This window comes from Pelodiscus sinensis, chromosome 1, assembly GCF_052426305.1.
Source record: "Pelodiscus sinensis isolate ZL-2025 chromosome 1, ASM5242630v1, whole genome shotgun sequence".
Classification (NCBI taxonomy): domain Eukaryota; kingdom Metazoa; phylum Chordata; order Testudines; family Trionychidae; genus Pelodiscus; species Pelodiscus sinensis.
In genome coordinates, this window is record NC_143052.1 from 162,905,342 (window position 1) to 162,933,289 (window position 27,948).

The 27,948-nt window shown below is 41.3% G+C and overlaps 1 protein-coding gene across 5 annotated transcripts in view; it reads left to right on the forward strand.

Moving 5' to 3' along the window:
* EPHA3 (EPH receptor A3) overlaps nucleotides 1-27,948 on the forward strand; it is a 322,951-nt gene that overhangs the window by 214,400 nt on the left and 80,603 nt on the right. For all 5 annotated transcript variants that reach the window (XM_075908777.2, XM_075908769.2, XM_075908799.2 and 2 more), the window contains 2 exons: nucleotides 9,782-9,937; nucleotides 10,549-10,884. In XM_075908777.2, coding sequence (XP_075764892.1) covers nucleotides 9,782-9,937; nucleotides 10,549-10,884 — 492 coding nt within the window. The remainder of the gene's footprint in view (nucleotides 1-9,781; nucleotides 9,938-10,548; nucleotides 10,885-27,948) is intronic.

Genomic DNA, 27,948 nt, shown 5'->3' on the forward strand with positions numbered 1-27,948 from the left:
TGGGAGTAAAGCCAATTTAAAAGGCATCTGATTAAAATACGTAAGGTCACAGATCACTGTAAAATATGAAGTGGGAAGTAAATGGCAGAAGTTTACTCATGGGTAAGATTAAATGCCATAGAATATGTTTTCTGTACTAACAGCAGCTTTCCAATGTAAAATATGAAAAGTTCTCATTCTGAAGATGATTTTTCTAGAGGCACTGCAGTATCACATAGTGAATCCCTGCACTATCAATAGTGATGAAGTTCACTCTTCTGAAATAAGATTGTCATCGTTTCCATTGTATATGCCCTGACTTCTGCGTAACAAGCTCCTCTCTAAAAATGTGCTATGGTTGGAAAGTTGCCTTACCAAGTTCCTGGCCAAAAAGCTTTTTGATTTCTAACAGTGTTTGAAGAAAATCATTTTTTGATATCATGAAGGGCTTAATCCTGCATTATTGCTCTAAGGCCTTGAAACATAGGTTGACATAGCTGTGGTGTTCATGGGCGAGTGCTGTAAAGGAAGGGTCCCTTCCATTGCTGCAGGCTGTGTATACAATATGGAATCACAGCCGCTTAGGGGCAGTGCCATAACTATGCCACTGAGGCACCTGTAGTGTAGGTGTACTGCACTAAATCACTAGGGGGGTTGGATACACAAGGAATACAGGATCCGGCTCACCTTTAACCTCCTCCAAACAAATAAAACAAGAAGTGTCCTCAGATTCTTATTTCCTGAAACAGGAAACAGGTACAAAAGGAATGGATCTGTAGAAAGCCCATAGATAGATCAGACCAGCCTGCTTTGTCAGAATGAGATTTTACAAGCTATTTGTACCACAGATTGAAAAAAATGTATTATTCAATTGGCAAGTAAATAAAAAGGAAAATAATTAGGAAACTGGATCTACTGTTTTGAAAGATTCAAAACTGTGTAATTTACACAGTGCTGTGAGGACTGTACTGTACTTTCCCTTGCATGGGTGGGGAAGACAACTCCTGGAATTTTCTCTCTCAGCCTCAATTTAGCCAGACATAATAGGGTTTCCAGGCTGCGATGTTCAAGGAGTGAGAAAAGGTTAATATTGGTGCCTGGGACATCATTTCTAGGCAGAGATACTCTTTGAACTCGAATCACCTGGGCAAAAAGCATTTGGGGGTTTCACTGTGCAGTACAGTGGCTGATATTTTTTCTTGATATTTGAGTTCCTTGGCTGCCATTACAGCCAATGGACTATTCCCTTTGACTCTACTCATAAGGCTGGGCATACTGTAGATCTGGAATTAATCATTTCAACATAGGTTGAATATGTAGCTGCCTCCACTGGGTTAGGGATTTGAGATTTCTCTGTGTGGAGAATGTTCTTTTTACTTTGCAGGCAAAATGGATCAAATTCAGATGAAACTGTCTAATGCTGTGGACACAGAACAAGATCTGCTTGAATCTGTCTCCCCCATTGAAGTTAGAGAGGTGCTGGAACAGCTATGTGCTACAACTTGTGAGCTGGACTCTGGCTATAGAAGGCCACCAGTGAAGTAATAGGTCCACTGTTGGATGAAATATGAAAGCTGCCTAAAGGGAAAAATAGGGGGAGGGTGCCAGTGGCTTTTCAAGAAGCCATTGTGAGTCCCACGCTCCAGAAGCAAACTCTTGATACTGACAATGTTGCTAACTAGCTAGTCTCCCATTTGTGGAGAAGGTTGTTAGTGGGATAACGCTCTAATAATTTTTTTGTGTCTTTGGTTTTCCTGACCCCTACTCAATAAGATTAGAGGTCTGGGTAAGGGAAATAAATTGCACTGGCTATGTTAGTTCATTATTATTGGCAATGGACAAACATAAATATCTGTAGTGATTCTTTTAGATCAGTCAACAGCTGTTTGATGCCTTACAAGGTTTATTGACTTGTTGATAGTACTGAGAAAAAGAACCAGTCTTCCCCTTCTTTGAGAGTTCTCTACCACGGGCCACCAGTGGGTCTATATTTTTGCCCTTTCCTACTGAATGTATATATGAGGTTATCAAGCAGACACATGGGCTGGGATGTATTTCTCTAGGCTAATAATACCCAGCTCAATGTCTTTATCACCATGCATTTAGGAAGGGTTTTTGACCTGGGATCTTTCTCCCTTACTAAATCTAATGAGTTAAATGGAAGTTAGGGTGGAACAAAAACTGAGTGAGTTTCAGGATAGTTATATAATTCAGCTGTTTGCTCAGTCTAGATAATGAAGAGATTATGAAGAGACTCAGAAGTGAGTGACAGACAGTGCTCCTACTCGTGTAGTTCTTTATATTGTGTCTAGATCCTTATAGTTCTACACAAGGGGCGATGTTGAAGAGTGTTTTCCAGCACTTGGGGAGTCTGTAGGTGCTCTCCATTATAATGCATTGATTTCAGTTGTGTGAGATGCCACAGAAGAATCGGGAGGGGAAGGGATGTTCAAAACCAGCCATTTTCATTATTCTGTCAATATAGCACATGACCTGCAGCAGGAATGCTTATCAGGATGTCTAAGACAAGGATTTATACCTTCACTTTGAACTGAATTTCCTGCTCTTTGTATGTTTGAGCCAGAGCCTTTGAATTGTTTAATATTTTGCCTCTGTCTTTCCCAAGTGTGAATGTAACTGTGTGACATCGCCAATGTGAAATGCACAGCAATGAGATCGTCTTCATTTATATTGATAGCTGATTGAATCTCTTCTTTATGGAAAGGCAGGAAAAAAAGACAGAAGGGGGAGGAAATTCTTAATGTAATTAAAAGAAATATTACATGGGTGTGTTATGAGATTAATCTCCAATATGTTTTGTGCCATTTATTATCACATACTGAGAACTATTTTGCATCTCATTGAGTGTGTGTGTGTGTGTGTAGTTTCCTTACTATTGGCAAATGTGGTGTCCTCGACAGCATTTTGTCATCTGTGGAGTGTGGATTAATATATGCATTGTGCAAGAGAGCTGCATAGATGATTTTTGAAGAGTCATAAGAACCCTTTCATAGGCTTAAGATTGACCTCTGAGTCAAGGTGAAATATTGTGTAGCATTTGCTCCACGGAAAGCATATGCTGTCAAAACAAATGTTTTGGCTGGAGGTCTGGTGTAAGAACCTCTGCTGCTGCTAGTTTCTTCAATAAGTTTCTGCAGATGAAAGCTGGAGAGGTTTGAAAGGCTTCCATAACATAGTCTGCTCAGGGGGCCATTAGCTTTATTTATTTATTTATTTGTAGAGAAAAGAGACTGAAATGTATTCTAGGGCTGCTGATACCTGTGTAAAGCACTCCAGAGCTGGGGGAGATTGGCAAGGGGAGAGGAATATGTTGTTAAGGTCTCTGAGCCGTTCTGGTTTATGATTCAATCTCCTTATTTTCTAAACATTGAGTTTTAATACCACAGTGGCATTTTGCCCTCAGGCTCTTTATTTGAGCTGTAGAGGAACAAAGGAAGGAAACACTTGATCACTTTGTTAATGCTACCCATTGCACACAGTGTTTAATGGCTGCATATATCCACTTCCAGTGCATTGAAATGTTTCAGTTTTGCCTCAAAGCATTTTACCTCTATTCAGAGTGCAAAGAATGGAGTTCCTGTAGGATCATGGAGTGCAGCTCATTTTGCGTATAAACAGTTGCTTTGACCTTGCACAGGCAAATGGGCCCTGTCAGGCCTGGAATAGCTGTGCCTGGAAATCATCTGTTTAATCAGTGCTGGTTCAGAGCATTAGCTTGTGCTATGACTGGGAATTGGTGATAGTGCTGTGTGTATATAAGAGGCTGAAGGTCTGAATATTAAAAGAGCTTTATTTACCAACAGCTTTATTTTTTTAATTTAAAATTAATTCAGATTGAAATGCTCCATTTGACCCTTAATTAGGACCCTGTTTTCCTCTGAAAGTCTAACACAAAGTGAGGCAAAATTCACTTTGCAGTTGAAGACTCTCATTTCTTTTTAGCAATACCTATCATGGATTGTAAATATATTTGCTTTATTTTCGCTAAGTTAATTTTCCTCAGTCCCATCCATTATGACTTTAGAAACTCAGTTGCTATACAGTAAGATGACAGGATTTTAGGCCTGAAAATACTCTTGGTTAAATGGGAGTATCTGAGGAGTAACTTCATAAAAGTTAGTGGTTTTACACTGAGATAAAAGAGACTACAGTCTTGTTTGAGGCATTTTTAAGTAATGTTATAGGTGCTCAGCTACTAATGTATGTCAAAAGGTGTTGTGGCCACCTAATACTCTGGGTACTTTCTGAAAATCTTAGCCTCAGTGTATAATTATCACATACTTAATCACTTACAAAATTTCCTTGAGTCAGTTAAAATGGGTTCAGACAATTTGCTCCCTAACCTAATGTGTCTACTTCCTCTTGTATTTGTTTCTGCTTCAGAACTCCAAAGTTGATATGGTATAGTTATTTTTACCCATTAAGCATGGGAGAAATTAGCATTTCTGTGCAGGATGGCACTTTTCCTTCCTCACTGTTATAGTCCTGCAGTAAGGATGGAGTGGGCTGCAAGTATAGTGTTTCCTTACACTTCAGAGGAGTGTTCCATCAGGGCCCAGAAGTTATGGAGTTCTTCTGGCATAAGGAAGACATCGTTCTAGCTGCCGCTTCTACTGCTACTGTAAATTCTGCACCTCCTGCAAGCAAGGAGCAGGAGAGAGAGGAGAGCCGAGCCAACTGAGAAAGTAGATGAAAGTGTAGCGAGCCAGAGATTGTATTGACCCAGTCCCTTTTCCAATGGTTAGAAACATTCCATTTTTTCAGACACAGTTCTTTAAACCAGGACCCTGGCCAGGCCTGAAAGTTTAAAAACCCATCAATTTGGCCAGTATGCAATTTTTTCCCCAATAAAGCTTTTAGCTAAAGGTGAACATAAAAACATAAGAATGGCCATACTGGGTCAGACCAAAGGTCCATCTAGCCCAGTATCCTATCTGATGACAGTGGCCAATACCAGATGCCCAAGAGGGAGGGATCACAACAGGTAATCCCCGTGCGATCCTCCCCTGTCACCCACTTCCAGGGAAACAGAGGCTAAGGATACCATTCCTATCCATCCTGGCTAATAGCAATTGATGGACCTAATCTCCATGAATCTATCTAGCTCTTTTTTGAACCCTGTTAAAGTTCTAGCCTTCACTGCATTCTCTGGCAAGGAGTTCCACTGTGCGCTGAGTGAAGAAAAACTTCCTTTTGTTAGTTTTAAACCTGCTGCCTAGTAAGCAATAGGGTGCTTTAGAACCTAAAGGAGAAAAAATGTAATGATACTAAAAAAAATCTGGAAAGACGGTGGGATAAATAGGAGATAACACCTCTTCTATATAGGGTGGTATAAGAAATCAAATAGAATAATATGCGTTTTACCTCCAATTTAAAATGAATGTTGAAGTGGAGAGAGAGGCAATGAGAAGCAAACAGCTGTAAAAGGATATTTAAAAAAAATGCAAATTCTGCTCGCAGCCAGTCCTCTTGTTGAAAACTTTAAAAAAAAAAGTGTTGCAAAGATGAATGTGCCACTGTGGTTTTTTTTTCTACCTGCCTGAAATCAGTGCAGTGCTATTCATTCCAAAGAGCCAAACACTGCTCCTTCAACCCAAAAAATCCAATCCTACTTACAGCAAAAAAGTAATCTCTCAAGAAATGAGGGATTTCGCTTTAAATGTCAAAAACAACTGACACACACACACAAAAAAAAGGGTGTTATCTCCTCCTTGTCTCACCTTCTTTCCAGATTTTATTTTTAGTATCATTGCATTTCTTCTCCTTTAGGTTCTAAAGCACTGAATTGTCTTAAACTGGTGTAACAGTCAAGGACAGAAAGTGGAAGACAGCCTAAAGGGAAGATACAAACCAGAATCCTTCCATTAGGGAATTCTGGGTGGGACAGCAGGGTTCTAACCAACTCATTTTCTCTCTCTGACTGCTGACTTCACAGTATGATAGCAGAGCATCACAGAAACCATGAGGACAATGAAGTTCCTTCCCCTCGAGAAAAGAACAAAAAACTCCTAATCCTAGCCTTATTAAGCTATTTCCTGCATTATCCTTCTTTGTTCTCTTCCTTTCTTAAATGAGATCTATTGGCCTTTTCCTGAAGGGTCAAAAAGGAGAATCATCTTCACAAAGCAGTTCATCTCCTTTTTCCCCTCCAATTCTTACATTTATATCTCCCACAATCTTATGCACCAATGTCAAATGAGCAATGGCATTGATACTGTAGTGGCAGGTACTTTGGAAATGCCTGTAATAAAAAAAATTCTTATATTGTAACTTCTGAACTAGCAATTGCTTGCAATCACACTTTTGATAATAACAGTGCTGTAAATTAAAATAATTTTAAAAAGCAATTGTCATTACATCTTATGGGAGGGCTGACATCACAAACTGGACATCTGCTTAGGTTATTATATAGAACCCAGGGAAGAACTTGCAACTTTATTTACTAAGAGAATATATAATTTTATTTATGTATGCTTCTCCAATCCAAGTAACTGTTTTTATGTGAAACCATTTGAACTAGATAACTAGAGTTTGTTTGAAGAACACATTCTGATGGAGGTGCAAACTTCATAGTTTGAAGTATTTACCCTAACTAAAGTCTGAATTGATATCAGTTCTTTAGTGACTCAATTTCTTCTTAGGTCCAGCTGATGCCTTTCTATGCTAAGAAATAGGATAATGTGGTAATTCTACAGGAATTAAAATTCTCTGGTCACTGTGGCTCTGTTATTTTTGTCCATTCAGCTTTATTGGGAAGGGACTGTGGTTTGACTCCTATTTAAAAACAAATAAAACAAAACAAAAAATCTGAAACCCCACATACTTCCAAAATCTTAAGCAGATGGTGGCACAAGAAGCCATATCCCTAGGGAGGAAGTCATGTAAGTTTCTGCAGATCCAGTCACTGGTGAATTTTGTGAATTTTGCCTGCAAGCTCATTCTTGCCAGGCTTATTTTCAATAACTGCCTGGTGGCCTCCACATCATAGATGAAACACGGGATCATTTCATAAGGCTAACAGGAAAGATCTTTCAAATATGGGGTGTCTTTCTGGGACATGTTAATGGCTAAAATACAGCAGCTGCACCCTGTCAGGATTTATGTGGAAGGTACATGGAGGGCTAAAGGCTGACTGAGAATGGGATGACTTCTTATGGAATGTCATATTTTTCAAACTGTGTTCATTGTTTTCAGGGTAGGTTGGTTTTTTGGGAGGGGAAGTGAGGGGCATTTTTTTCTCTTTTCTATTTTTTTCCCCTTATTAATATGCTTCAGCCCTGGACAAGTGTCTGCATTTTTTTTTCTTATTTTCAGTTATCTTGTTCTGATTCTGAAGCTGACAGAAAAATTGTCTTATCTAAAAATTGTCTATCTTGATATTAAGCAACAGTAAGTAGCCACAGTGACTACCTCCAAAGCATTTTTTGTTGTTGTTGTGCACTTTGTATGTATTAGAGCAGCATATGGGTCAGCTTAAAAGATGTATTGCCCCTGTATACCATACTGTTGTTGTTCGAAGATTGCCAGTTTAGAAGGATACAGTAGACTTCCGATAATCCGGAATCTATGGGACCGAGGTGGTGCTGGATTATCAGATATGCGGGAGTATCAGGAGGTACTATAAGCTGGTTATGTATATACCATATACAGTATATACTGTATATAAAGTGTTCTTAACCCTTTTTATTGTACATACTGTATATAGTATACTATAATGTTTTAGGATTTTTAACCCTTTTTTTAACCCTTTTCACTCGGTTCACCTGCTGCCACTGTTACCTTGTGACTCATTTTTTGCCGAAGCTCACTCACTAGGCTCTTGCCATATTGATGCCGGACTATCAGGAGTGCCGGACTATTGGATGCCGGACTATTGGAGTTTTACTGTACTAGCGCTAGAGGAACTCATATTTAGGCTTCAGATAGGATGTAAATCAGGGATGGATTTAGGGTTCCCTGAAGCCAGATTTCAGTGCAAATGTGTAAAACAGCATGTGGATTAGGGCGGCTCTGTGTGCTAAGGAAACTCCAGACCTGCCAAACAAGCATGACCGGAAGGAGGGCTTTAGAAGGAGGAACAGGACAGAAGCTGTAGTCAGCAAGGAGAAAGCCCTGAGATGGTAACTGCTGGAGTGGGTCCCTGCAGGAATCCCTCTGCCAGAGACACCCCGATTCTGCAAGAAGTCCAGCAAATGTCAGGCTCAAGCCACCTATGGAGAAACTGACTCAAACTGGCCATAAGGTAGAGCTGCTACCTAGGCATTCTGGAGCCACTGATACATTTTGTTTGTGTTGCCCAGAGAATGGTCTTGTTCTCCGTTGACTTTGAACTTTGGGGTTTTCCCCACCTGCAACAAAATAAGCAGGCCTGAAAATTCTAATGGACTGGGGCTTCAACTGGGCTGACCCTACAATTGTAACTGGGCATGGCAAGGGGCTGCAATCCTGCTGTGGATTCACCCCAGAGACAATTTTACAGGGTGGCAAAGAGCTGTGATCCACAAAAGAAGTGTCCTCTTGGTGTTGAAATAAAAAGGAGATATTGAAAATTATCACATATGCAAGTTAGAAGTTACTATGGGGAGTTTTCAGACTTTTCATTGGACAGTATTAATGCAGACCAATTTTGGAAATATAACTGGCAAAGCTAACATGTCCTAAGACATTAATTATGCAATATTATCTGTTCTTGCTAATATTATTCATAACACTGTTTAATTGATGTATGTTTGTGGAATGGCAGAGTTTCAGATGGACAGCAGTATTTACAAAACCTCATTTGGAAACACGTGCATTTCTTAGAGAGATATTCATGTTTCTGTCATAGATGAATGGGAGAGTATGGGGCTTATCTATGGATTTTATTCTTGGATAGTGAAGTCATCTTAACAGAGAGAAATTATTTAATAATAATAGTATTATTTTGCAGGTTGGAGTGGCACATCTGTGATTTTTGTTTTAAAAAAAACATTTTTTCCTTCTGAGGCAAGCGTGACACTGAGTCAGTCTCAAATGCAGCAAGAGGCAAATAGGGGGACGATGTGAATGTTAATGAAATAACACCCCCTGGAGTTTATCAGATGCACCATCCCTAGAGGATCCTGTGTTTGCAAAAGTCATCCTTGTAGTTAGTACCCTTAGTGAAAGTTCCTGATATTCGCTCAACACCTTAGCCAGTTCATTGTGCCAGGCTTAGTCTTTCAAGTTAGTACACTTGGTGAAAGTTCCTGATATTCGCTCAACACCTTAGCCGGTTCATTGTGCCAGGCTTAGTCTTTCAAGTTAGTACACTTGGTGAAAGTTCCTGATATTTGCTCAACACCTTAGCCAGTTCATTGCACCAGGCTTAGTCTTTCAGACTTTCACTGTGGTGTTATTTTCTGGTTTTGGCCTGCTTTGTCATATTCAATGGAACAAACAGGTTATAGCGGTGATGCTTCCATAAGCAAGCCTTTGCAAGAGAATAAAAAAAGTTAGCCTCTTTGCATGGGGAGGGGGCAGAGGGAGAAGAGTAAAGCTTTGATAATGAAATGTAGAAACTGCTTCCTCCTGTTGTGAGAGAGGCAAAATGAGATATAAAGCTAATTTTTGCATAAAGAACTCCTGTGTAGCAAGAGGGCCAGTGTCCTCAATTATTTCATTTTAAGTACATATTTTATAGACGATAAACATATATAAAAATATGATGTATGTATGAACAGATGCCAAGAGGATAACAAAGGGAGAATGTTACAATGAGCCAGCACTCAGGGGATTTAAAACTGTTACTGTTGTTTTTCAGCCTGCCGACCTGGGTTCTACAAGGCCTTTGCTGGTAACGTGAAATGTGCCAAATGCCCACCACACAGCTCTACCTACGAAGAGGGTTCTGTGAACTGCAGGTGTGAGAAGAATTACTTTCGATCTGAGAGAGATCCTCCATCCATGGCTTGCACAAGTGAGTAGTGTCATCTTGGCTTAGGGCTGTGATTGTCGTTTTTACTCTGCCCCACATAGGTTCTTTAGCTGTGTACAAAGCTTTATTTTCCAGATCTGTCTCAGTACCTTGTTTCTCAAATACAAAATACATTCAATTTAAAAAAAAAACCCTCATCTCTCTTTGGTCCAGGCCCTGTTTTATATTTGACAGGCTATTACAGCTTATAGGCATGGATTTATATATCTCTGTTTTCAATTCCTCTCTGCTGTTATCTGTCAGATTTAATAGGGAAAAGAGTCTGGAATGTTTAAAATTAATACCAGTGTTTTCAGAATAGTGTATTACAAGGGGTTTTGTATTAAGCAGTAAATTGTTTTCTATGTTACTGCAAAAACATCTTCCATCTTGAGTCTTGTCTGGAAGATAGTTAACCATTTTTGGGAAGGTGTGCTCCTCAGTTATGTGTGTCTATAATTCAGTAGAACATCTCAGGCAGACCATGAGATGTATAATAAAGACAATATAGTTATTTACTGTGGTCAGTTCCATGTTTGTTTGTCCTGTCACCCTGGTGGAAAAGTACCAAATACAATATCCCGTTAATCTCCCTTTTGGGCTTACCTTTGTAGGACCTCCATCTGCACCACGAAACGTTATCTCGAATATCAATGAAACATCAGTTATCCTAGACTGGAGCTGGCCCCTTGATGCAGGAGGCCGGAAAGATGTCACCTTCAACATCATTTGCAAAAAATGCGGAGGGAACATCAAATTGTGTGAACCATGCAGTGCCAACGTGCGCTTCTTACCCCGTCAGATTGGACTCACCAACACCACAGTGACCGTAGTAGATCTTCTGGCACACACCAACTACACCTTTGAGATTGATGCAGTCAATGGGGTGTCTGACTTGAGTACATTCCAGAGGCAATTTGCTGCTGTCAGCATCACAACTAATCAGGCTGGTGAGTGTAATTTTATTGGTGTTCCTCTCTTGTATTTGAAATAACAAAGACTGTGTAATCCCATCACCTTTTCCTATTTCACATGTGCTATGAATCTTAACGCACTGATGTAATTGTTGACTTCAGTTAAATAGTTCCTGATTATGCCAGTGAAAATGGAAGCGAAATCAGGCCTGGTTTTGCTGTCAAAGGATCTGGCTGGATTACTGTTATAATTAACTTCCAGCCTCTAGTTGGTAGTCCCTAATGACATACTGATATGATGCCATCGCTGGAATGTGTTTTATTAGTAAAATCAGATTTTAATAAAATATTAATTTTAGTAATCTCCAACATAACTTACTGTAGTAATCTTCATAATCAATTTTGATTAAATAGAAGTGAAAAAATGCTTTGATGTTAGGCACATGAAAAGCTAAGTTTTAAATTGATAGTGATTCAAAGCACAATGAATTATATTTTTTCCTTAGCACATATCATTTTTCATCCAAGTCCAAACCATTGCCAGCATTATAGGGGTGTGGATATGAATACTTAATTAGGGTATCTAACAACTTCTAGGAAGAATGCCTGATTTTGGTGTTGAACACAGTACCATGGGAAATTACAATACTGGATCATAATGAGATCCTGTGTCTGATGGTGGCTACTTGCAGGAATTTCAGAGGTAGATGTAAGAACTTGCTATAGGTAAATATGTGGTATTCTTCCTCCCACACACACATTAGTTATCTCATCTCAAGTTTTAATGATTAGAAATTGGCTTAAGCCCTGAAATATAGGGTTTAATATCCCTTCCACAGGATGTTTATTATGACAATCCTGGATATCCTTGATATCTGTGTTGATACATCCAATTACAGTACTTGGTGGGGTTTCCCTTCCCTGTATGCAAGGAAAGTCTCTTTTATTCTGATTTTGTTTTGTTTTTGTATTGGTGATTTTGTCTTTCACCCTGTGCTCCATGGCAGTAGTTAAAAATCAGCTGGAGAATGCTTTTGCTCACAGCTTCAGCAATGAACTTTCCAGGACCAATGAAATGGTGCTTCCTTAGGTGTAGACCACCAAAGTCAGGAGCCTTCCTGGAGTGATACAAGATGCGTTGGGTTGCTTTTTTCTGTTTTGTCAGATGTGATTCCAGTAGTGGTTGTGGGTAATGCAATGTGTTGTGAAGTTTCTTAAGCAATTGGTTCATTTTTGAGAACAGCCTGGTGTTTCTCTGACTGTACCCAAGAGTCGTAAATTACTGCCATATTGATTCCACCACCTCCTGCTTACACTGAGTGCTCAATGTCTCAGCACAAATTCTTGTATACTATGTGAGTAAAAGTTGCAGGAGCAGGCCTTAAATAGATATCTAAATCCTCCTTCTTACAAGATCTACAGTTACATGAGAGAGAGATTTCTCTAGCGGTCCCTTCCAAATAGCAGCAATGTCAGTGAGTTGCGACACATTGTGTAAATTCAGTTTCCTTGAACCATTTCTGCCCGACCCTCAGTCCAGGGCCCCCACACTCTTCCCCTCCCCATTCCATATTACTTGAGGTATGGGGCTGGGGCAGTACAGCAATTGTAGGATCTGTGGAGTCAGGAGCAGAAGCCCTGGCCATGCACCCTGCCCCTCCATGGAGCTACCTGTTCTCTCTGTACAGCAGCAGCCCTTCCAGAGTACAGGGCTCGGGAGCGGGGGGCTGGTCTGGGGGTTCCGTTCCTTTCCCCACAGGGAGGGCCAGTAGCACATGAAGAAAGGAGCAGAATGCTAGCCGCTCCTCCAGCTGCTGTGCAACTCTCAGGACCCTCCACCCCCAGCCCTGTTCTGGGAGACAGCTGTGTGTAGACACTGGTGGCGATGTGGTGTCTTTCTGATTCACTGTACCAGCTATAAATAGCTGTTGTGGCATAGAGGACTTTGCTGGGTACTTTCTGGTCTGGTGTTACCTGGCTTTTACTGACTTACTTTCATTTCTTGTCTGCCTTCTGGCTTCTCTCTTGCTGTAGTGTGAAAGAACGTTGTGCCGAGTCTATGCCCTGCATAGCGTACGTATCCCCTGAGCACTAGTGCTAACTGGTGTCTTTGCTCTGTTCTTTCCCCACCCCTTCGTAGACACTGGGCAGAGAAAATGTAAGGACTCTTCAGAGGCTATATTTCTCCCTGTGCGGAAGTTCACGATATCAGGATACATCTAGGTTACATTCCTTTTCTCAAAAAAGGGATGTAAATTAGACACTTCAAAATTGCAAATGAAGCCAGGATTTAAATTTCCCGTGCTTCATTTACATAATGGTGGCCACGGGGGTTTTTTTTTTTAAAGAGGCTTTTTGAAAGAAAAATGGCTGTTTAGATGGGGATCATTCAAAAATAAAACCCTTTTTCAAAAGATCCTGTACTCGTTTTTTCAGAAGTACAGGATCTTTTGAAAAAGGGTTTTATTTTTGAACAATCCCCATCTAAATAGACGTTTTTCTTTTGAAAAGTCCCTTTTCATGAAAAAACCACAGCTGCCATTATGCAAATGAAGCGTGGGAAATTTAAATCTGCAATTTCGAAGTGTCTAATTTACATCCCTTTTTCGAGAAAGGGATGTAGTTTAGACACAGTCTCAGAGAGGTAGCTGTGTTAGTCTGTTTCAGCAAAAACGAGGAGTCCTGTGGCACCTTAGAGACTAACAGTTTTATTAGGGAATAGGCAGCTCACTTCATCAGATGGATGAAGTAGAAGTTTCAGTATAGCAGCTTCCATACATATAAATTGATGGGAGTGTTACATTACTATGTGGAAGATCAGTGCTAATAAGGCTAATTCAATCAGGGTGGACATGGACAACTTCCAACAGTTGATAAGAAGGTGAGAGTAGGGGAGAATTACTTGCTGTAATTGCCATTCCCAGTCCCTATTCAGATCCATTTTGATGGGGTCAGGTTTGCATGTGAATTCCAGCTCAGAAGTTTTACCTCCAACTACACAACAGAAACACCAGTCCAGGAAGCTATCCCTGCAACAAACCCCATTGACAGTTCTGTGCACATATTTACTCTGGTGACAACCCTATCAGCCGCACTATCAGGAGTTTGTTTGCCTGCATAGCTATTAATGTGACATATACCATCGTGTGCCACTCTGCCATTGGACAAACTGAACTCTGTCTATGCAAAAGAATAAATGAACACAAATTAGACATCAAGAAGGGTAACATTCAAAAACCAGAAGGTGAACACTTCAATCTTTCTGGACACACAGTAACAGATTTGAAAGCTGCCATACTGCAGAAGGAAAAAAAAAACAGACTGCAGCATGGTCCAGGAATCTCCTAGAGTGTAGGACTCTGAAGGCAAAGAAAATAGCCTGGTTTCCCCTAGCTCTTATTCAGAGCCTCTAGTGAATACAACTGGAGAGCTGAAATATTCCGTTAGATCACAACTACCAGTTTAGAAAACAAAAGCTGAGGTGAATTGAGATGTCTACTAAAATCCACCATCTTGTCCAGACAGCTCCTATAGAATACCCACATCTGGGAAGCTCCCCAGACAATGTAGCCAATGTAGATTTCTTCACCAGTCCCTCACACAACTCCTGTAATAGAAGTATGGCTGAAGTGCTTTGTGATCTGGCTATTCTGGGCTAATTGAGTATCACTCAAAGCTAGTTTAAATCACAGCAGTCCTTGAGGCTTCACTAATTTTAAGCATAAGCCAGGCTGGCCCACAGCTATGCTGAGAATTCAGAAGTGCCTTCCTCTCTCCATGTTGGGCTTCCTGAGAGCCCTAGCTAAGAATCTGGCCCATGATTTCCAAGTTACGCAGGACCCAAACCATAAATGGCTGTGATTGGGCTACAGTGTTTTCGCTGTGGAAGCTTGTGGTAGGATTTCTGCTTGTTTTTTATAGTCAAAGATTTCAGAGAAGGGCTGAGCAAAACCATCCAGTTTTGCTTCATCAGACAGTCTCATGAGATTTTCCCCCTTATTGCTTTTTCATGTTAATTCACATGTATGGTCAGTTATGAAATTTTGCTCTTTCACAGTGATGAGCAGTTTTGGTTTTTTTGTATAGTGAAAAATAAAGAAATTTTAGCCTGGTGCAAAGTGATTACTTTACACATCTTTGTTCCAAGTGAGGATTTTCACCTACAGAAAACTGCCTTTTGTTGCTCCTAGGGGGGAAATTTATGAAGATATTGAGGCAAAACTGCCACATGTTTTATTTCCCTCACTGGTGAAAATGTGATTTTTATGGCAGTTCTGCCAGTTAGAAAATTTCAAGAGAGGCATCAGTTTACATTATAATTGCTGTATCTCTCAAGTCCAAAAGCCCCCTAGAAAGTGAGCAAATATTTCTCGCCACATTTTTCACTGTTCTTGTGGGCATCTCTGCTTATGGATCCGTCAGCAGCCTCATAGTTCAGAACAAAGGCAGTGCTGATTTTTGGTAATATGGCATCTGAGAGCTCTGCTAGACTGTTTTAAAATAAATGGAGGGCTGCTTTGGCAAGTCAGTCACCTATAAGGAACAACACATCTTTTTTTCATACACATATATATGTATAAGTAAACCACAGAGAAACATCTTACGTGCTGCTGAGAAATCAGCTGATGCCTGTGAAAGGACTACAAAGCTCTAGGTCTGAACACTCACGAAACGTACTGTTCTACCATATAAATAAAAATCACAATGAAAATTCAGAAGATCTTTTTCATTCTCAGCAGGTAGTGGAATAGTGGAATGCCTTATGGTCATACGTCATGCTGGAAACACCCAAGGCTGGATTCTGATCTCACACTGGTATAAATCTAGGAGTAACTTCAGGGAAATCAGTGGTGTGAGAACTTGCCACCAACCCATCAGCCTCCTTCTAACCCCCAACCAGCGGTGACTTAACCTGTAGTCCTTCCAAGACAGATAAATTGACCACCATGACATGTATAGTATATGGGTCCTTCAGATGTAGTCTTTTTAAAACATCCCCCCTAGTGATTATGCTGCCAGCTGATAGATAACCCAGATGGGGCTGCACTTCACTAGAGCTTCATGCAGTGTATGCAGTTTGTAAAGTCCCTTAAATGGTGAGGGGATGAAGGTGGGGAGAGGGGGAGAATGTGACAAAAGGTGCTTTATGCATGTAAGATATTTGAGTCTGATTTTTCTCTCTCTCTGTTATAAATCGGAACTAGTGCTGCAGCAAAGGTCAATAAACACCGTTGGTGAAAAATCCAGAGGAATAGTGAATCAGGCCCGTTCATCTGGTGTCTGTTTTGAGATTTTAACAGCTGCTTTTTTCTTTCACTTCCACGTGTAAAGTAAGACAGGTGACAATTCTAACTGGTGGGATTTTGTTTTGTTGGGTTTCTTTTTCAGTTGTGTTTTTGTTTTCCTTTCCTTGTTTTTTGGTGAAATTTGTTGAACTGGAAGCCTTGAAAAATGAGCCCTCTGGCAGGATATGGCTCCTACTGCAGTATTTCTAATACCTTTAAGCCTTTCTGTATTTGACATGGAAATAATAGCAGCAGGACACAGGTTTTCATTTTTATCTAGTTTATAAGGCGAATTTGGCTAGTGTTGCATTTAATTGCATTCTAATATTCCTTGAGATGCCAATGTAATATGACACCCTCTGAATTATGCTTTATGATATTCTAAATTGGAGCTGTTCGCCTCTGCCTATCGCACATGCCGAAGGGAAGAACTCTCTCTCCTGTTTCACATCAATATGTTTTCACACAGATGTTATCTCCTAATAACACCAATCAACCATGCTTAGGAAGGGTCATCGACTGCTACAGGAGATTATATGGAAGTCAGAATCCCTGGAGACGGGGTGTTAATTATGAATGTCATGCAGAGTTACTGACAACTGTGCCACACTGCCTGGTCTATGTGCAGAATTCTCAGCTTTTTTTCCGGCCCTTGTGCCAGATTTATTATTTATTTGGATTTATTTGTTTTATAGGTTTCCTGGTTGTAGTTTGCTCTTTTGTGTTTTTTGGTTCGCTTGATTTGATATTTTCAAGATCCAGAGGTTACAGGTATTTGGCTGGTTCCCATAGCCACTACTGTTGTTGTTGGGTTTTTAGGGGTCACTCCAGCATCTTAAGTAAAGTTAAGATGCAATTCAAATCAGGGTTGTTCTCAAGTTGAAGGGATTGGCACTTTTTGCCATATGCACATATCTCATTGAAGTCAACAGGAATTGTAGAGGGGGATGGACTGGGGAAGCCACTTCCAAGAAAGGAACTGGGAACAATACAGCAGCTCTAGTGGATCGGTGTAGTACTCCAGCATAGAGGGTGCTTACTCTGATTGCTCTCATTAGTTAAAGCAGTGGTCTCAAGCTTTCCAGACTGTAGTATCCTTTTTCGGTACCCCAAATTTCACCTCAGTTAAAAAAAATTTGCTTATAAAATCAGACCTAAAAGTACTAGTGTTATAGCACACTATTACTAAATGCTTACTTTCTCATTTTGTCTGAATGAAACTTTAGTTATACTTAATTCACTAGTGCTTTTTAAGTATTCACGTTTTAAAACTAGACAAATATCTAAATGAATTGATGTAACCTTGAAAGACCCTGGTTGAAACCACTGAGATAAAGAATTTATAAATTGGACAGAGTAAACCAGTAATTCCTGTGATTTTGCAGCTGCTTATTCATATTTGGTTTGTGCAGGTCATTCTCAGTTCCTCTGCATTTACTAGCTGCCAGTCAGATGACTCAAATCTTGTATTCAGGGTTCATAATACACCCTGGTTATAATCACAGTTTGGCTGACTTGTAAAACTCTACCCTTTCAGGGTGATCTTAATTCAGTGACCAAAGTTTTGTTAGAAGTGTATCTTTTTCTTCAGCCCCAATTGTTAGACTATCACAGATGTGCACGAATAGTTTCTGATAACCTCACATCTCCCTTCTCCTTTGCTTAAAAACACAAAGGAAAACAGCAATGCCTCTCTTTTAGCCTGCAGGCCCCCCAAAGGCAAAAGATTGGTTTTCATACCATTCCAGATTTGCTTTCTTTCAGTCTAGTGCAGGAGTTAAGAGGGGGCAGGGACACTTCAATCCATATCCGACTTGGTGGTTAAAGTTTGAAAGCTGCAAATGGAACATGTGGTTTGTTAATTGACTGTAAGAATCATTGTGGAGTTCAGTTGAGTGCTTATTTTTTTTCTTGATAATATCTATGCAATATGCTCATTTTTCCAGTCAGAAGATAATTTTCTATCTGGCATCACTGAAAGCTTGCACTAAGATCTAAAAACTAATCAATGATCTTTCTGCTTGACATCCAATAATGAAGATTCCTAAGTGAGAACTGAGCTGATATGTTTGCTGATCGTGACCGGGGTAGAATATCCAGTTTTCTATAAAATTACTAGTTTCATAGTGTAAACACTAGTAAAACCTGATAGCAGCAGGTGTTGAGCAAAAGTTTATGTTAAGCTATAACTATTTTTATTAATGTAACTACACTTTAAATAGCAATGTGCAGAATATTTGTGCTTGCAATTTCAGAGAAGAAAACAAAGAACCTTGACCAATGGGAATGAGCGCCTCAGAGCTGAAGGAGAATTCTCAGGGTTCAGGAAAAGCATTCATTTCTTTAATTTTAAATGTGTTTACTTATTATATTTTGCATTTGGTAGTTTTAACAAATGCAAATATTGGCAAACAAGGTGCCAATAGCATACCTTAATTCCAAGCGCTGATGGTGTTTGTTACGGAAAACAAGAGAGATAAATGAAAATCTCCTTGACTTATTTCAGCCTGGACCCTTAACTAGGCAATACCACAACGTAGCAAAACTGAGACTTGGTTAGAAAAGGTCATACTGCAGGCCTTGGACTTTGATTGACCAAATAAATGAAAACATGTGCTAAAGTCCATACTTATTGAGCAAACTCAGAACTTAACCATGTGCCTGAAGATAAGCATGCACTTAAAGTGCTTTGCTGTACTGGGATTGACTGCTGAACTGAGGCCTTAGACATCTCTTTGCCCGGTTGTTCATTTTCAGTTCGTTTTGAAATGCAGGCAGAGTGCATTTCTCCTGGAACAACTATTGTAAGCGAGGCAGTGGCAGACCACAGTGTGTTTATACATCCCTGTAATTTTTAACACATCAGTGATACCATTCCGCCTTGGGGAAGCTCCCGGCTCTGGATTAATATAGAATAACTAGATGCTGAATAATAAGCTGCACAAAAGCGTTACCACACATTGTCTGTTCAGTTACATTTTTGGCCTGATGATAAAGCTGAAGACTCTGGGTTTAATCCTCGTAATTCAAAGTGTGTCTGTGGTAAGTGTCCAGCTTGCATTTCTGTCACACTCTCTTCATTATTGATCTTCATTATTAGTAGGGTTCACTCTGTATAGAGAAAAGCAGCAGTTGAGGGAGGGAGAGAGGAAGGAGAAGAGAGATGGAATCCTCCTGCCTAGACCTCTCAGCTCACTGTCACAATGTCATGGGACTTTAACACTGAGAAACAGCAGAATGGATCCTGAGGAAGTCATCCCATATCTCATACATCCAAGAATGATTAGACCTATGAATAACCTATGGTATGAATTTAAACTGATGTTAAACCTCCAAAGCTCCTTTATTTGGGAACTCTTCTTCCAGTCTAAGAGTTATTTTACTTGAGTTATCTTAAATTGACTGGGAACATGTTTAAACAAAAATAAAAGTTTCCACATGATGGAGGTTTGCATCAATCAAACTTAATTGGTTTAAAAACAATTTAAATTAAATGAGTACCATTTTCCCATGTAGACATTAATTTATGTTTGAAGCATTCTTTTAGTTTCTTCGCTATAAGGAAGTACGTAAACTCTAGGGAAGTGATTTGTGAAGAATAACTTTGCTTTGTCAAGGGAAGTGTATTGTGATTAATCATTCTATTTTTAATTTCTATTGGTCATAACATAAATGGCTCTGTGTAGCTTCTTTAGGCATCAAGTGCAGCTGTTCATACTCAAACAAAGATTGGAGCAGGGAATGGACCTAAGTGGGAACATGACGAGAGCTCATAGATACAGCCATTTAAAGCAAAGTTGGGTGAGCAGAGTCCACTGCCTTCACTGTAATGGTAGCAGCAGTCTGGGGTTTCTACTGGCTTCGTCATATTAGGCCGGTGAACTATCCCATCTTTGACCTTCACACCTTCCACTTGTGGGTTACCCCTGCCCCCCCCCCCCCGCCCCCCGAGATTACTTACACTGTTTACAGTTTCTTCAGATCTGGGCAATATGAATCAGTGTGTCCAAAGCCCTGGTACAATAATTGTCAACTACCAAATTCCTTGGCAAGGACCACGTTGTTCCAAGTTAACTTTAAATAGATCAAATAAATATGAAAGTTGGTGCCTAAAAGGCAGGCTTCCTATATCTTTACTATATTATTGTTTTGCAACCAAAAGCCTCTTTTCTTAATCCCAAAAAATACATCATCAGCTTTCAGTCATCTCTGTTTTGTGTGAGCATGTGCATGTGCGAGCGCCTGGTTTGCTTGGTTGTAAAGGATAAGGTCCCATCAATCAAACTGATGATTGGTGAGAAGAGATCTCATTTACCAAGGACTCCTCACTGCAAAGTGATAAACAAAAAAGACTGGATGTCATGCCAGTATGTACCATAGTGATAGAGATGTAGCCGTGTTAGTCTGGGGTAGCTGAAGCAAAATGCAGGACAATGTAGCACTTTAAAGACTAACAAGATGGTTTATTAGATGATGAGCTTTCGTGGGCCAGACCAACTTCCTCAGATCAAATAGTGATCTGGCTATTTGATCTGAGGAAGTGGGTCTGGCCCACGAAAGCTCATCATCTAATAAACCATCTTGTTAGTCTTTAAAGTGCTACATTGTCCTGCATTTTGCTTCAGTATGTACCAGGGATTGTAGGGCTGGTTCATTGGTTCTTTGCTCATCAAAGGGATATTTCAGCTTAGGTTCCTTATATAATTTCAACACATAGTTTAAATAGTTATCTGTTGAATCAATGACTGAATGATTAGGAAACCTAAGGTGATAATGTCTGTGTAGTGCAACAGGGAATGGGAACCATTAGCCACCTACATTAAACCAATGTACTGAGAAGCATGTTCACCATACCAAGGTAACTGCCAGGGATGGGAAACAAACGCTATGCATCCAGCTGATCTACAGGCAGTCCCCGGGTTACGTACAAGATAGGGACTGTAGGTTTGTTCTTAAGTTGAATCTGTATGTAAGTCGGAACTGGCGTCCAGATTCAGCCGCTGCTGAAACTGACTGCCAGTTCTGACTTGCATACAGATTCAACTTAAGAACCCCAAGCGTCCCCCAGTCAGCTGCTGCTGAAACTGATCAGCACTGATTCCAGGAAGCCTGGGGCAGAGCAACTCTGCCTCCGGCTTCCTGTAGTCAACGCTGGTCAGTTTCAGCAGCGGCTGACTTGGGGACGCCTGGGGCAGAGCAGCTGGGGTGCTGCTGGGTTGCTCCAGTAGCACCGCTCCTCGGCGCTACTGGACCAACCCAGCAGCACCCCCGCTGCTCTGCCCCAGGCGTCCTGATTCAGCCACTGCTGAAACTGACCAGCGGCGGCTGAATCAGGACCTGGGGCAGAGCAGCTGGGGTGCTGCCGGGTTGGTCCAGTAGTGCCCAGACCGGGCGCTGCAGGACCAATCCGCAGCGCCCCAGCTGCTCTGCTCCAGGGTCCAAAACAAAAGCCTGGTCTGCTGGGGGGGGGGCACACTAGCCGCGCCCCCCCCTCCCCCAGCAGACCAGGGACACGGGGAGCAGAGCCGCAGCGGCAGCGGGGTGCCGTGCCTCTGAGGCTTTGCTCTGGCAAAGCCTCAGAAGCGCGGGAACCCGCCCGGTGCCCCTGGTCTGCTGGAGACGGTCTCCAGCAGACCCGGGGCATGGGAGCAGCTTACGAACGGGGCTTTCTCGCCCCGGAGCTCGCAGGTAGCAATCCGCTACCTCGACCTCCGGGGCGAGAGAGCCCCGTTCGTAAGTGCGGATCCGACATAAGTCGGATCCGCGTAAGTCGGGGACTGCCTGTAGTTGTGTGAGGGGAAAAAACTTTTGAAATCATTTGTTGAACATGACTTCAGATCACAGTCATTTTTCTAATGTGGCTAGAGCCCATAAAGGCACTGTATTATATATGACCTTGCCGAATGCCATTCCACTTAATGAGCACATTATTCTGATTCCATGATACAGTTGGGACTAACAGCCACTCTGTCTTCTGCTAATGTGCAGCACTTGTTTATTATTATTGTTATACACCTCTCTTTTTGATAAGCGTTGTGGAGGCTGGAACATTTGTTCAACTGTAGTGAAAGAGACTGGGGGAGGAGGGAGGACTCCTGGATGATGGTACGGATGAGGTCTAAGAGGCAGTAGGTTTAAAAGAGACTGAGAGTCTCAGACTAAAGACATGGTAATTTCTGTTTAAGGTCTCTTGACTAATGCATGGACTGGGACTCAGTAGATCTCAGATCAATTCTTGGATCTGCCACAGAACTTCCTTGGGAAAGTCACAACCTCTCCTGTCTCAATTGCTCAGCTATAAAATAGTGATTCCTTTTTCCCATATGTTATGCATTTAGACCAGGGCTGGACAAGATGTGGCCCGGAGGCCGGATCTGGCCTAACACTTTGATCCAGCCCGCGGACTGCACTTGGCTGCTTTCTATTTTTATTCTGCAGCCCATGCTACCAGGAGGTGGCTTAGGCAGCAGGATCCTATTTAAATAGCTTCCAGCTCCCAGTCATGGCACTACTCCTTCTGGGGCCAGAGTCATGGGCCCTTTAAATAGCTGCAGCAACCCCAGGTAGCTGCCTAGTAACGGGGCTGGGAGCCGCAAGCCCTTTTCTTTGTTTTTAATTCAAAGCCTCTGGTCCCAGATAAGTCTGGAGGGAGACTATTCCCAAGCCCCACCCCTTCTGTCCGAGGCCACGCTCCTTCCATAGGTAGAGCCAAACATAACCCGTACCAAAAGTCATTAAATGCCTCCGCTCCCCCCAAAAATTATTGCTCACCCTTATTTAGACTATGAGCTCTTTGCGGCACTCCTCTTACTATAAGTTAGTCCAGTGTCAGTAGTACTCCAGGGCCTCTGCTAATTGGAGTGTCTCAGCACAGCTACGATTACAGGTTGGACCTCCAGAGTCCAGAACCCTCGGGAACTGACCAGTTCCAAACAAGGAATTTGCTTGAACCATGGGAGTTCCCCTGACACCGACCTTCCAGCTCCTCATAGGTGCTGCTTCCAGCTCCAACAGGCCATCCCTGTGCTGCTGGTCCTGGCTGGACCCCTCTGCCCCAGGACTCCCAGCTACGCTCTCAGAGCTTCTTGCTGCAGGACTTCCCATGCCGCAGGACTCCCTGTGCAACCTGAGCCCACTGCCACAGGGCTCCTGGCTGCACTACCTGAGCTCCCCGGTGCAAGGCTCCCCATACCACTTGAGCCTCCTGCACCGTGGCTCCTGGCCTGCTGCTGGCCTCCATGACCCTGGGCTTTCTGATCCAGGAACATCCATGGCTTAGGAAAGTACCACCTGTATTAAAAATAAGATATATTGTATATAGTAACTCATTTTGCAGGGTCCTTTTGAGGGTTCTGGCTGATCATCAGTTCTCTTTTCTTTTATATTTCTCTTTTATTTCTCTTACACCCTTTGCATTTCTGGAACTCATGAAGAAGAAGAATTTAGTTATCCTGAGCCTGATAAAAGTTCCACTAAAGAAGACAGGAAAATAGATTCCTGTACACCAAAGAGCTTTGTATTCCTCTAAGACTAGTAGTATAATTATTGGGTATTCAGATTCATTGAACTTAAAATTACTCTGTAACATCATCTTTTCTTGTTTAATTCTGGATTGTAGGGAACCAAGGTGCTTGTTTCAGCTAAAGCAGTGGTCTCCAACCTTTTTACACCCAAGATCACTTTTTAAGTGACAGACCAAGCCAAGATCTACCGCCCCGCCCCTTCTCTTCGCTCCCGCCCGGCTGCCCTGCGCTCAGCCCAGGAAGCTTACTCCAGCACAGCTGGAGCTAGACCCAGCCTCCCTGGGCTGAGTGCAGGGCAGCTGAGCTGGAGGGAAGAGAAGCGGCTGCCCAGCCAGCTGGCCATGGCGCTCAGCCAAGGTGCACCAAGCTCCACGTGGGCAGGCGCAGAGGAGAAGCCGCTGATCAGCTGGAGCGTGGGGCAGTCAGCTGGCTGCGGTGTTTCAGCCCTCCTGACCTCCCAGCTCTCACCATTCCACCTAGCTACTCACCTATGTTGTTGCTTGGTGAGTAGCTGCTCCTCAAATGAGGAAATGTAATGTAAATATACTGTGCAGGCGCGCAGTTCAGAGAGGGCTCAAGAGCTACTCTTAGAGCCCCTGAGATCTACGGGTAGATCGTGATCTACTGGTTGGTGACCACGGAGCTAAAGCCATGTGATCTGCCTTCTGCACTCATGAGGTCAGATTTCTCAATACTTTTCTCTGCTTTTGTCTATATCCTGATCTTTAATCCCATTAGCTCTCCATGCACAAATAGGTGTTAAAGTAAGATCTTACTTTGAATCGTTCTCAAAATATGTGAAGTATTCTCCACTTAGCAATGTACTGAGGACAAAAAAGACTGTTGACAGTTCCACAACTGTGTGCCTCTGAGAAGTGGTTAATTGTGGTGGTTTATACACTTCAACTGATGTGCCCCATGCTACTAAACACACTTACTTCCAGACTTATGTCTGTTGTAGATTTCAGAGGGTAGGACTCCCAAAATGAGATATGACTTGGATCACTGAGTGTGATTAATACAATGTGCCAATCATTTATGTTCTGCTTTCTAAAATCCCTCATCTGACATCTGTTAGGGGCACAAATTGTTTTACAGTTCAGACAGAATACTTACTGCAGTCTCTAATCTAGAGTTAATAGGAAACTGACCGGCAGTGTATTTATTGCATAAATGTAACTTCAAGAATACAATGTAAACGTTGACATTTGCGACCATGTAGCAAATATTGATATGACATTAAGTACATTCTAGACCTGTGATGCACCCAATAGTCCTTGCATGCTTCATGCTATTAGGGAAAAATATGCCGTATTGTATTCTTTATGTACTGAGCCCAGATAATATGTTGAGCACTTGCAGGCACAGAGGAAGACATGGCCTGGGAGTTTAGAATCCATATCAGATGCAGGCAGTCTAAATCAGAGAGGTAACACACCTTCCAGAGAGGGAGATTAATTGTGTGTGCATGTAAATATGCTATATGTGGAAATTCAATGTTGAAAGTCCTCATGGAAGAAATATGACTTGAGGAGAGATTTGAAGACATGAGAAGAGAGGAAGTTTAGCTCACAAGGAGAGGAGCGGAATTCCAGGCATAGCCATGGCATGGGAAAAGGATACTCCTGAGGAGCATGGAGAAATGAGAGCCAAGTGTTCCTCCCCCCCCCCCCCCCTCAGTTCATCATTGTGACTGGGGACTGTCTTTTTTTGTTCTATTTGTACAGCACTTAGTGCAGTAGGGACTTGGTCTATAATTGGGACCCCTAAGTGCTACGATAATATAAATAAATAACAACATCCAACTGAATGAATTTTAAAACCTGTGAGGAGAACTGATTTGGCATCCTTTTTTCAGGTGTGAGACTTTCGGGATAAGCAGAGTGGTCTCAATTTCTTTCCTACGGCTCTGAGGGAAAAATACCATTCATTCTTAGAATTAAGCATGATTCTGACATTCCTCTCTCCGTACATGCATAGAATTAGTGTTGGACCAGCACTGTAAATAGTCTCCCACTACAAGTCATTTGAATGTTTTAAAGAACTTCACTTTTCCTGTGCTCACGGTTTCATGTTTCCTTGTCATGAGCAGAGTCATGTGAATCCTACTTTACTGGGGTTAGATCTTGAAGAAAGTCCGACTTTAAACTTACGTTCCCAGTTATTTATGGGCCACAAAGCTGAGTCTGAGGTTTATGCTGATCCAATCAGAGAAAGTTAAGATGTGTTCAAGACCCAAAGGGAAAGTAGTATGTATGAATTGAGGTTTTCAAGTGAGCACCAGAGAGCAGGATGGTGCCCTAATGTGATGTGAATAAAAGTTAAACAGGATAGAACTTTCTTCTGCAAAATGTGAAGAGGAAGTATCAATGATGTTCTAGAAAAAAACCATAAAACTGTTGTATGTTATTGCTAGCTTAGGGCCCATTACTAACATGACATTTCTTTCCTCAAAATTCTGTGCAGTCAATCTCATCTTTTAAAATCAAATCCTTCAGTGGCAGTAAATACATTGGGGCATTGAGTCCAATACAGAGGTGACATGGTATTCAATCTCTTTATGTGTCTGGTAATATTTTTGAATTATCAACATTTTGAAGTTTGAAACGCAAAATAAATGGTTTTTTTGGAAGGATTTGCAAGATGAGAGCTGTGGTAGCTTGGTGAACTAGAATAGCCATGCATGAAAGTTGATAGGAAAAAATGTACAGGGATGTTTTAAGGCAAAACTGATGGGTACATCAAGGCTGGCATCATTGGCAAAGTAGGGGGATAAATGGCTGCAGATGAGAACTGGTGGTTGGGTTATAACTTTGTCTACTGTCCTGAAGTGCAGATTATCAAACTACTCTCCCAGATCAGACTTTACCTTGGAAATAAACATGTAAAACAATCCTTTACTTTTAAAACCCTATTGCAATGCAGAAATCTATGGGACATCTGGAGCGAACTCTCAAAATCACCTCAGACTTATGATTTTGCTTTCCTTGTGCCTGGTGGCTTGGGGGAATACACAAAGATATCTAAGACATATGGAAGTGAGTTAGGCCTTGAGCTCTATTAGAAATGTCAGAAGTACACCTAATTTTATTTTGAGGAACTATTACAGCTTTGTGTAAATACGTGTTTTTTTTCTATTACACTAAAAAGCACTGTGAAATGTCACCTGAGTCGGTATAGTCATTAAGTGATCATCAAACTGAATGGAATTTACCCTTCTTTCTTCTTTTCTCCAGACGGCTGGAACTCACATACAAACTATGTTGTTCTCTGTTTAAATAAAATCCATTTTTAGTGATGGTTGTATGCTCTTTACCGTCTATATCCGAAGACAGGTCCCTTAAGTAAATATATCTTTTAAGAGACACAATATGACAAAGCCACAGATGTTTGGTGGATGATATATTTCTTTCTTTCCCAATGGCCCTTATAAAAAGGACCAGAAGATAGACTTATTAAAAGTCAACTTGTGACATGATGTAGGGGGGAGCCTGTGGTTCAGTGACTGTTATTACAGCTGTGCCCCATTACATATTGGATGCCTAGGACATGCTTGTTTTTTGAATGACATTTATCTTTTGAGTTTCAAAGATTCCTGGCATAAATAAGGATTTTACGCTTTTCAAATGTGTTTTACAGTTTAGCCCTGGGGCTGCTCAAGGATCAATTTAACTCAAACACTCAACCTGTAGCAATGGAAAAAGGAAAATGTAGCAAGTGTCTTCCATGCTCTCACTGTTATTGGACAGAGATGATCCCCTTCTAAACCTTTGATTCCAACCCCCACAAGCCTTAGGGGAACTATGCCCTGGATTTGAACTTTGGCACATTGAAGAGATCAGTGTAAGCCACAAACAACAGTGTGTGTCTGAAATCCACTCATCTCTGAGAGTCCAATATGGAGCTTGTGTCTTGGTTCCTTCCGGATGCCCATCATCTCTCATGCCTTTACTCTCATGCTTCTTGTCTTGTAAGTGGAGGTGTTGGAATGGTAGATTGGATATCAATGGATAATTGTCAACAACATTGATCCATATATCCATTTATGCCTTACTATGATTTCTTTAAGTTTTCAATGTGAAGTCATGTGACACAGAATAGGTAAACACATCAGTTTGTTAAAATAATAAAAAAAGAAAGAAATTAAGGCAAGAAACACATATTCTCTGGATAAATGTCCCTTATTCATCTTATTAATTTGTTTTTCAATGCAAGCACTAATATTGCAAGGTGAGTCACGAATGAGAGAGTCCATAAGTATACCTCTGAATTGTTGGGTTTTTTTAAAGCAA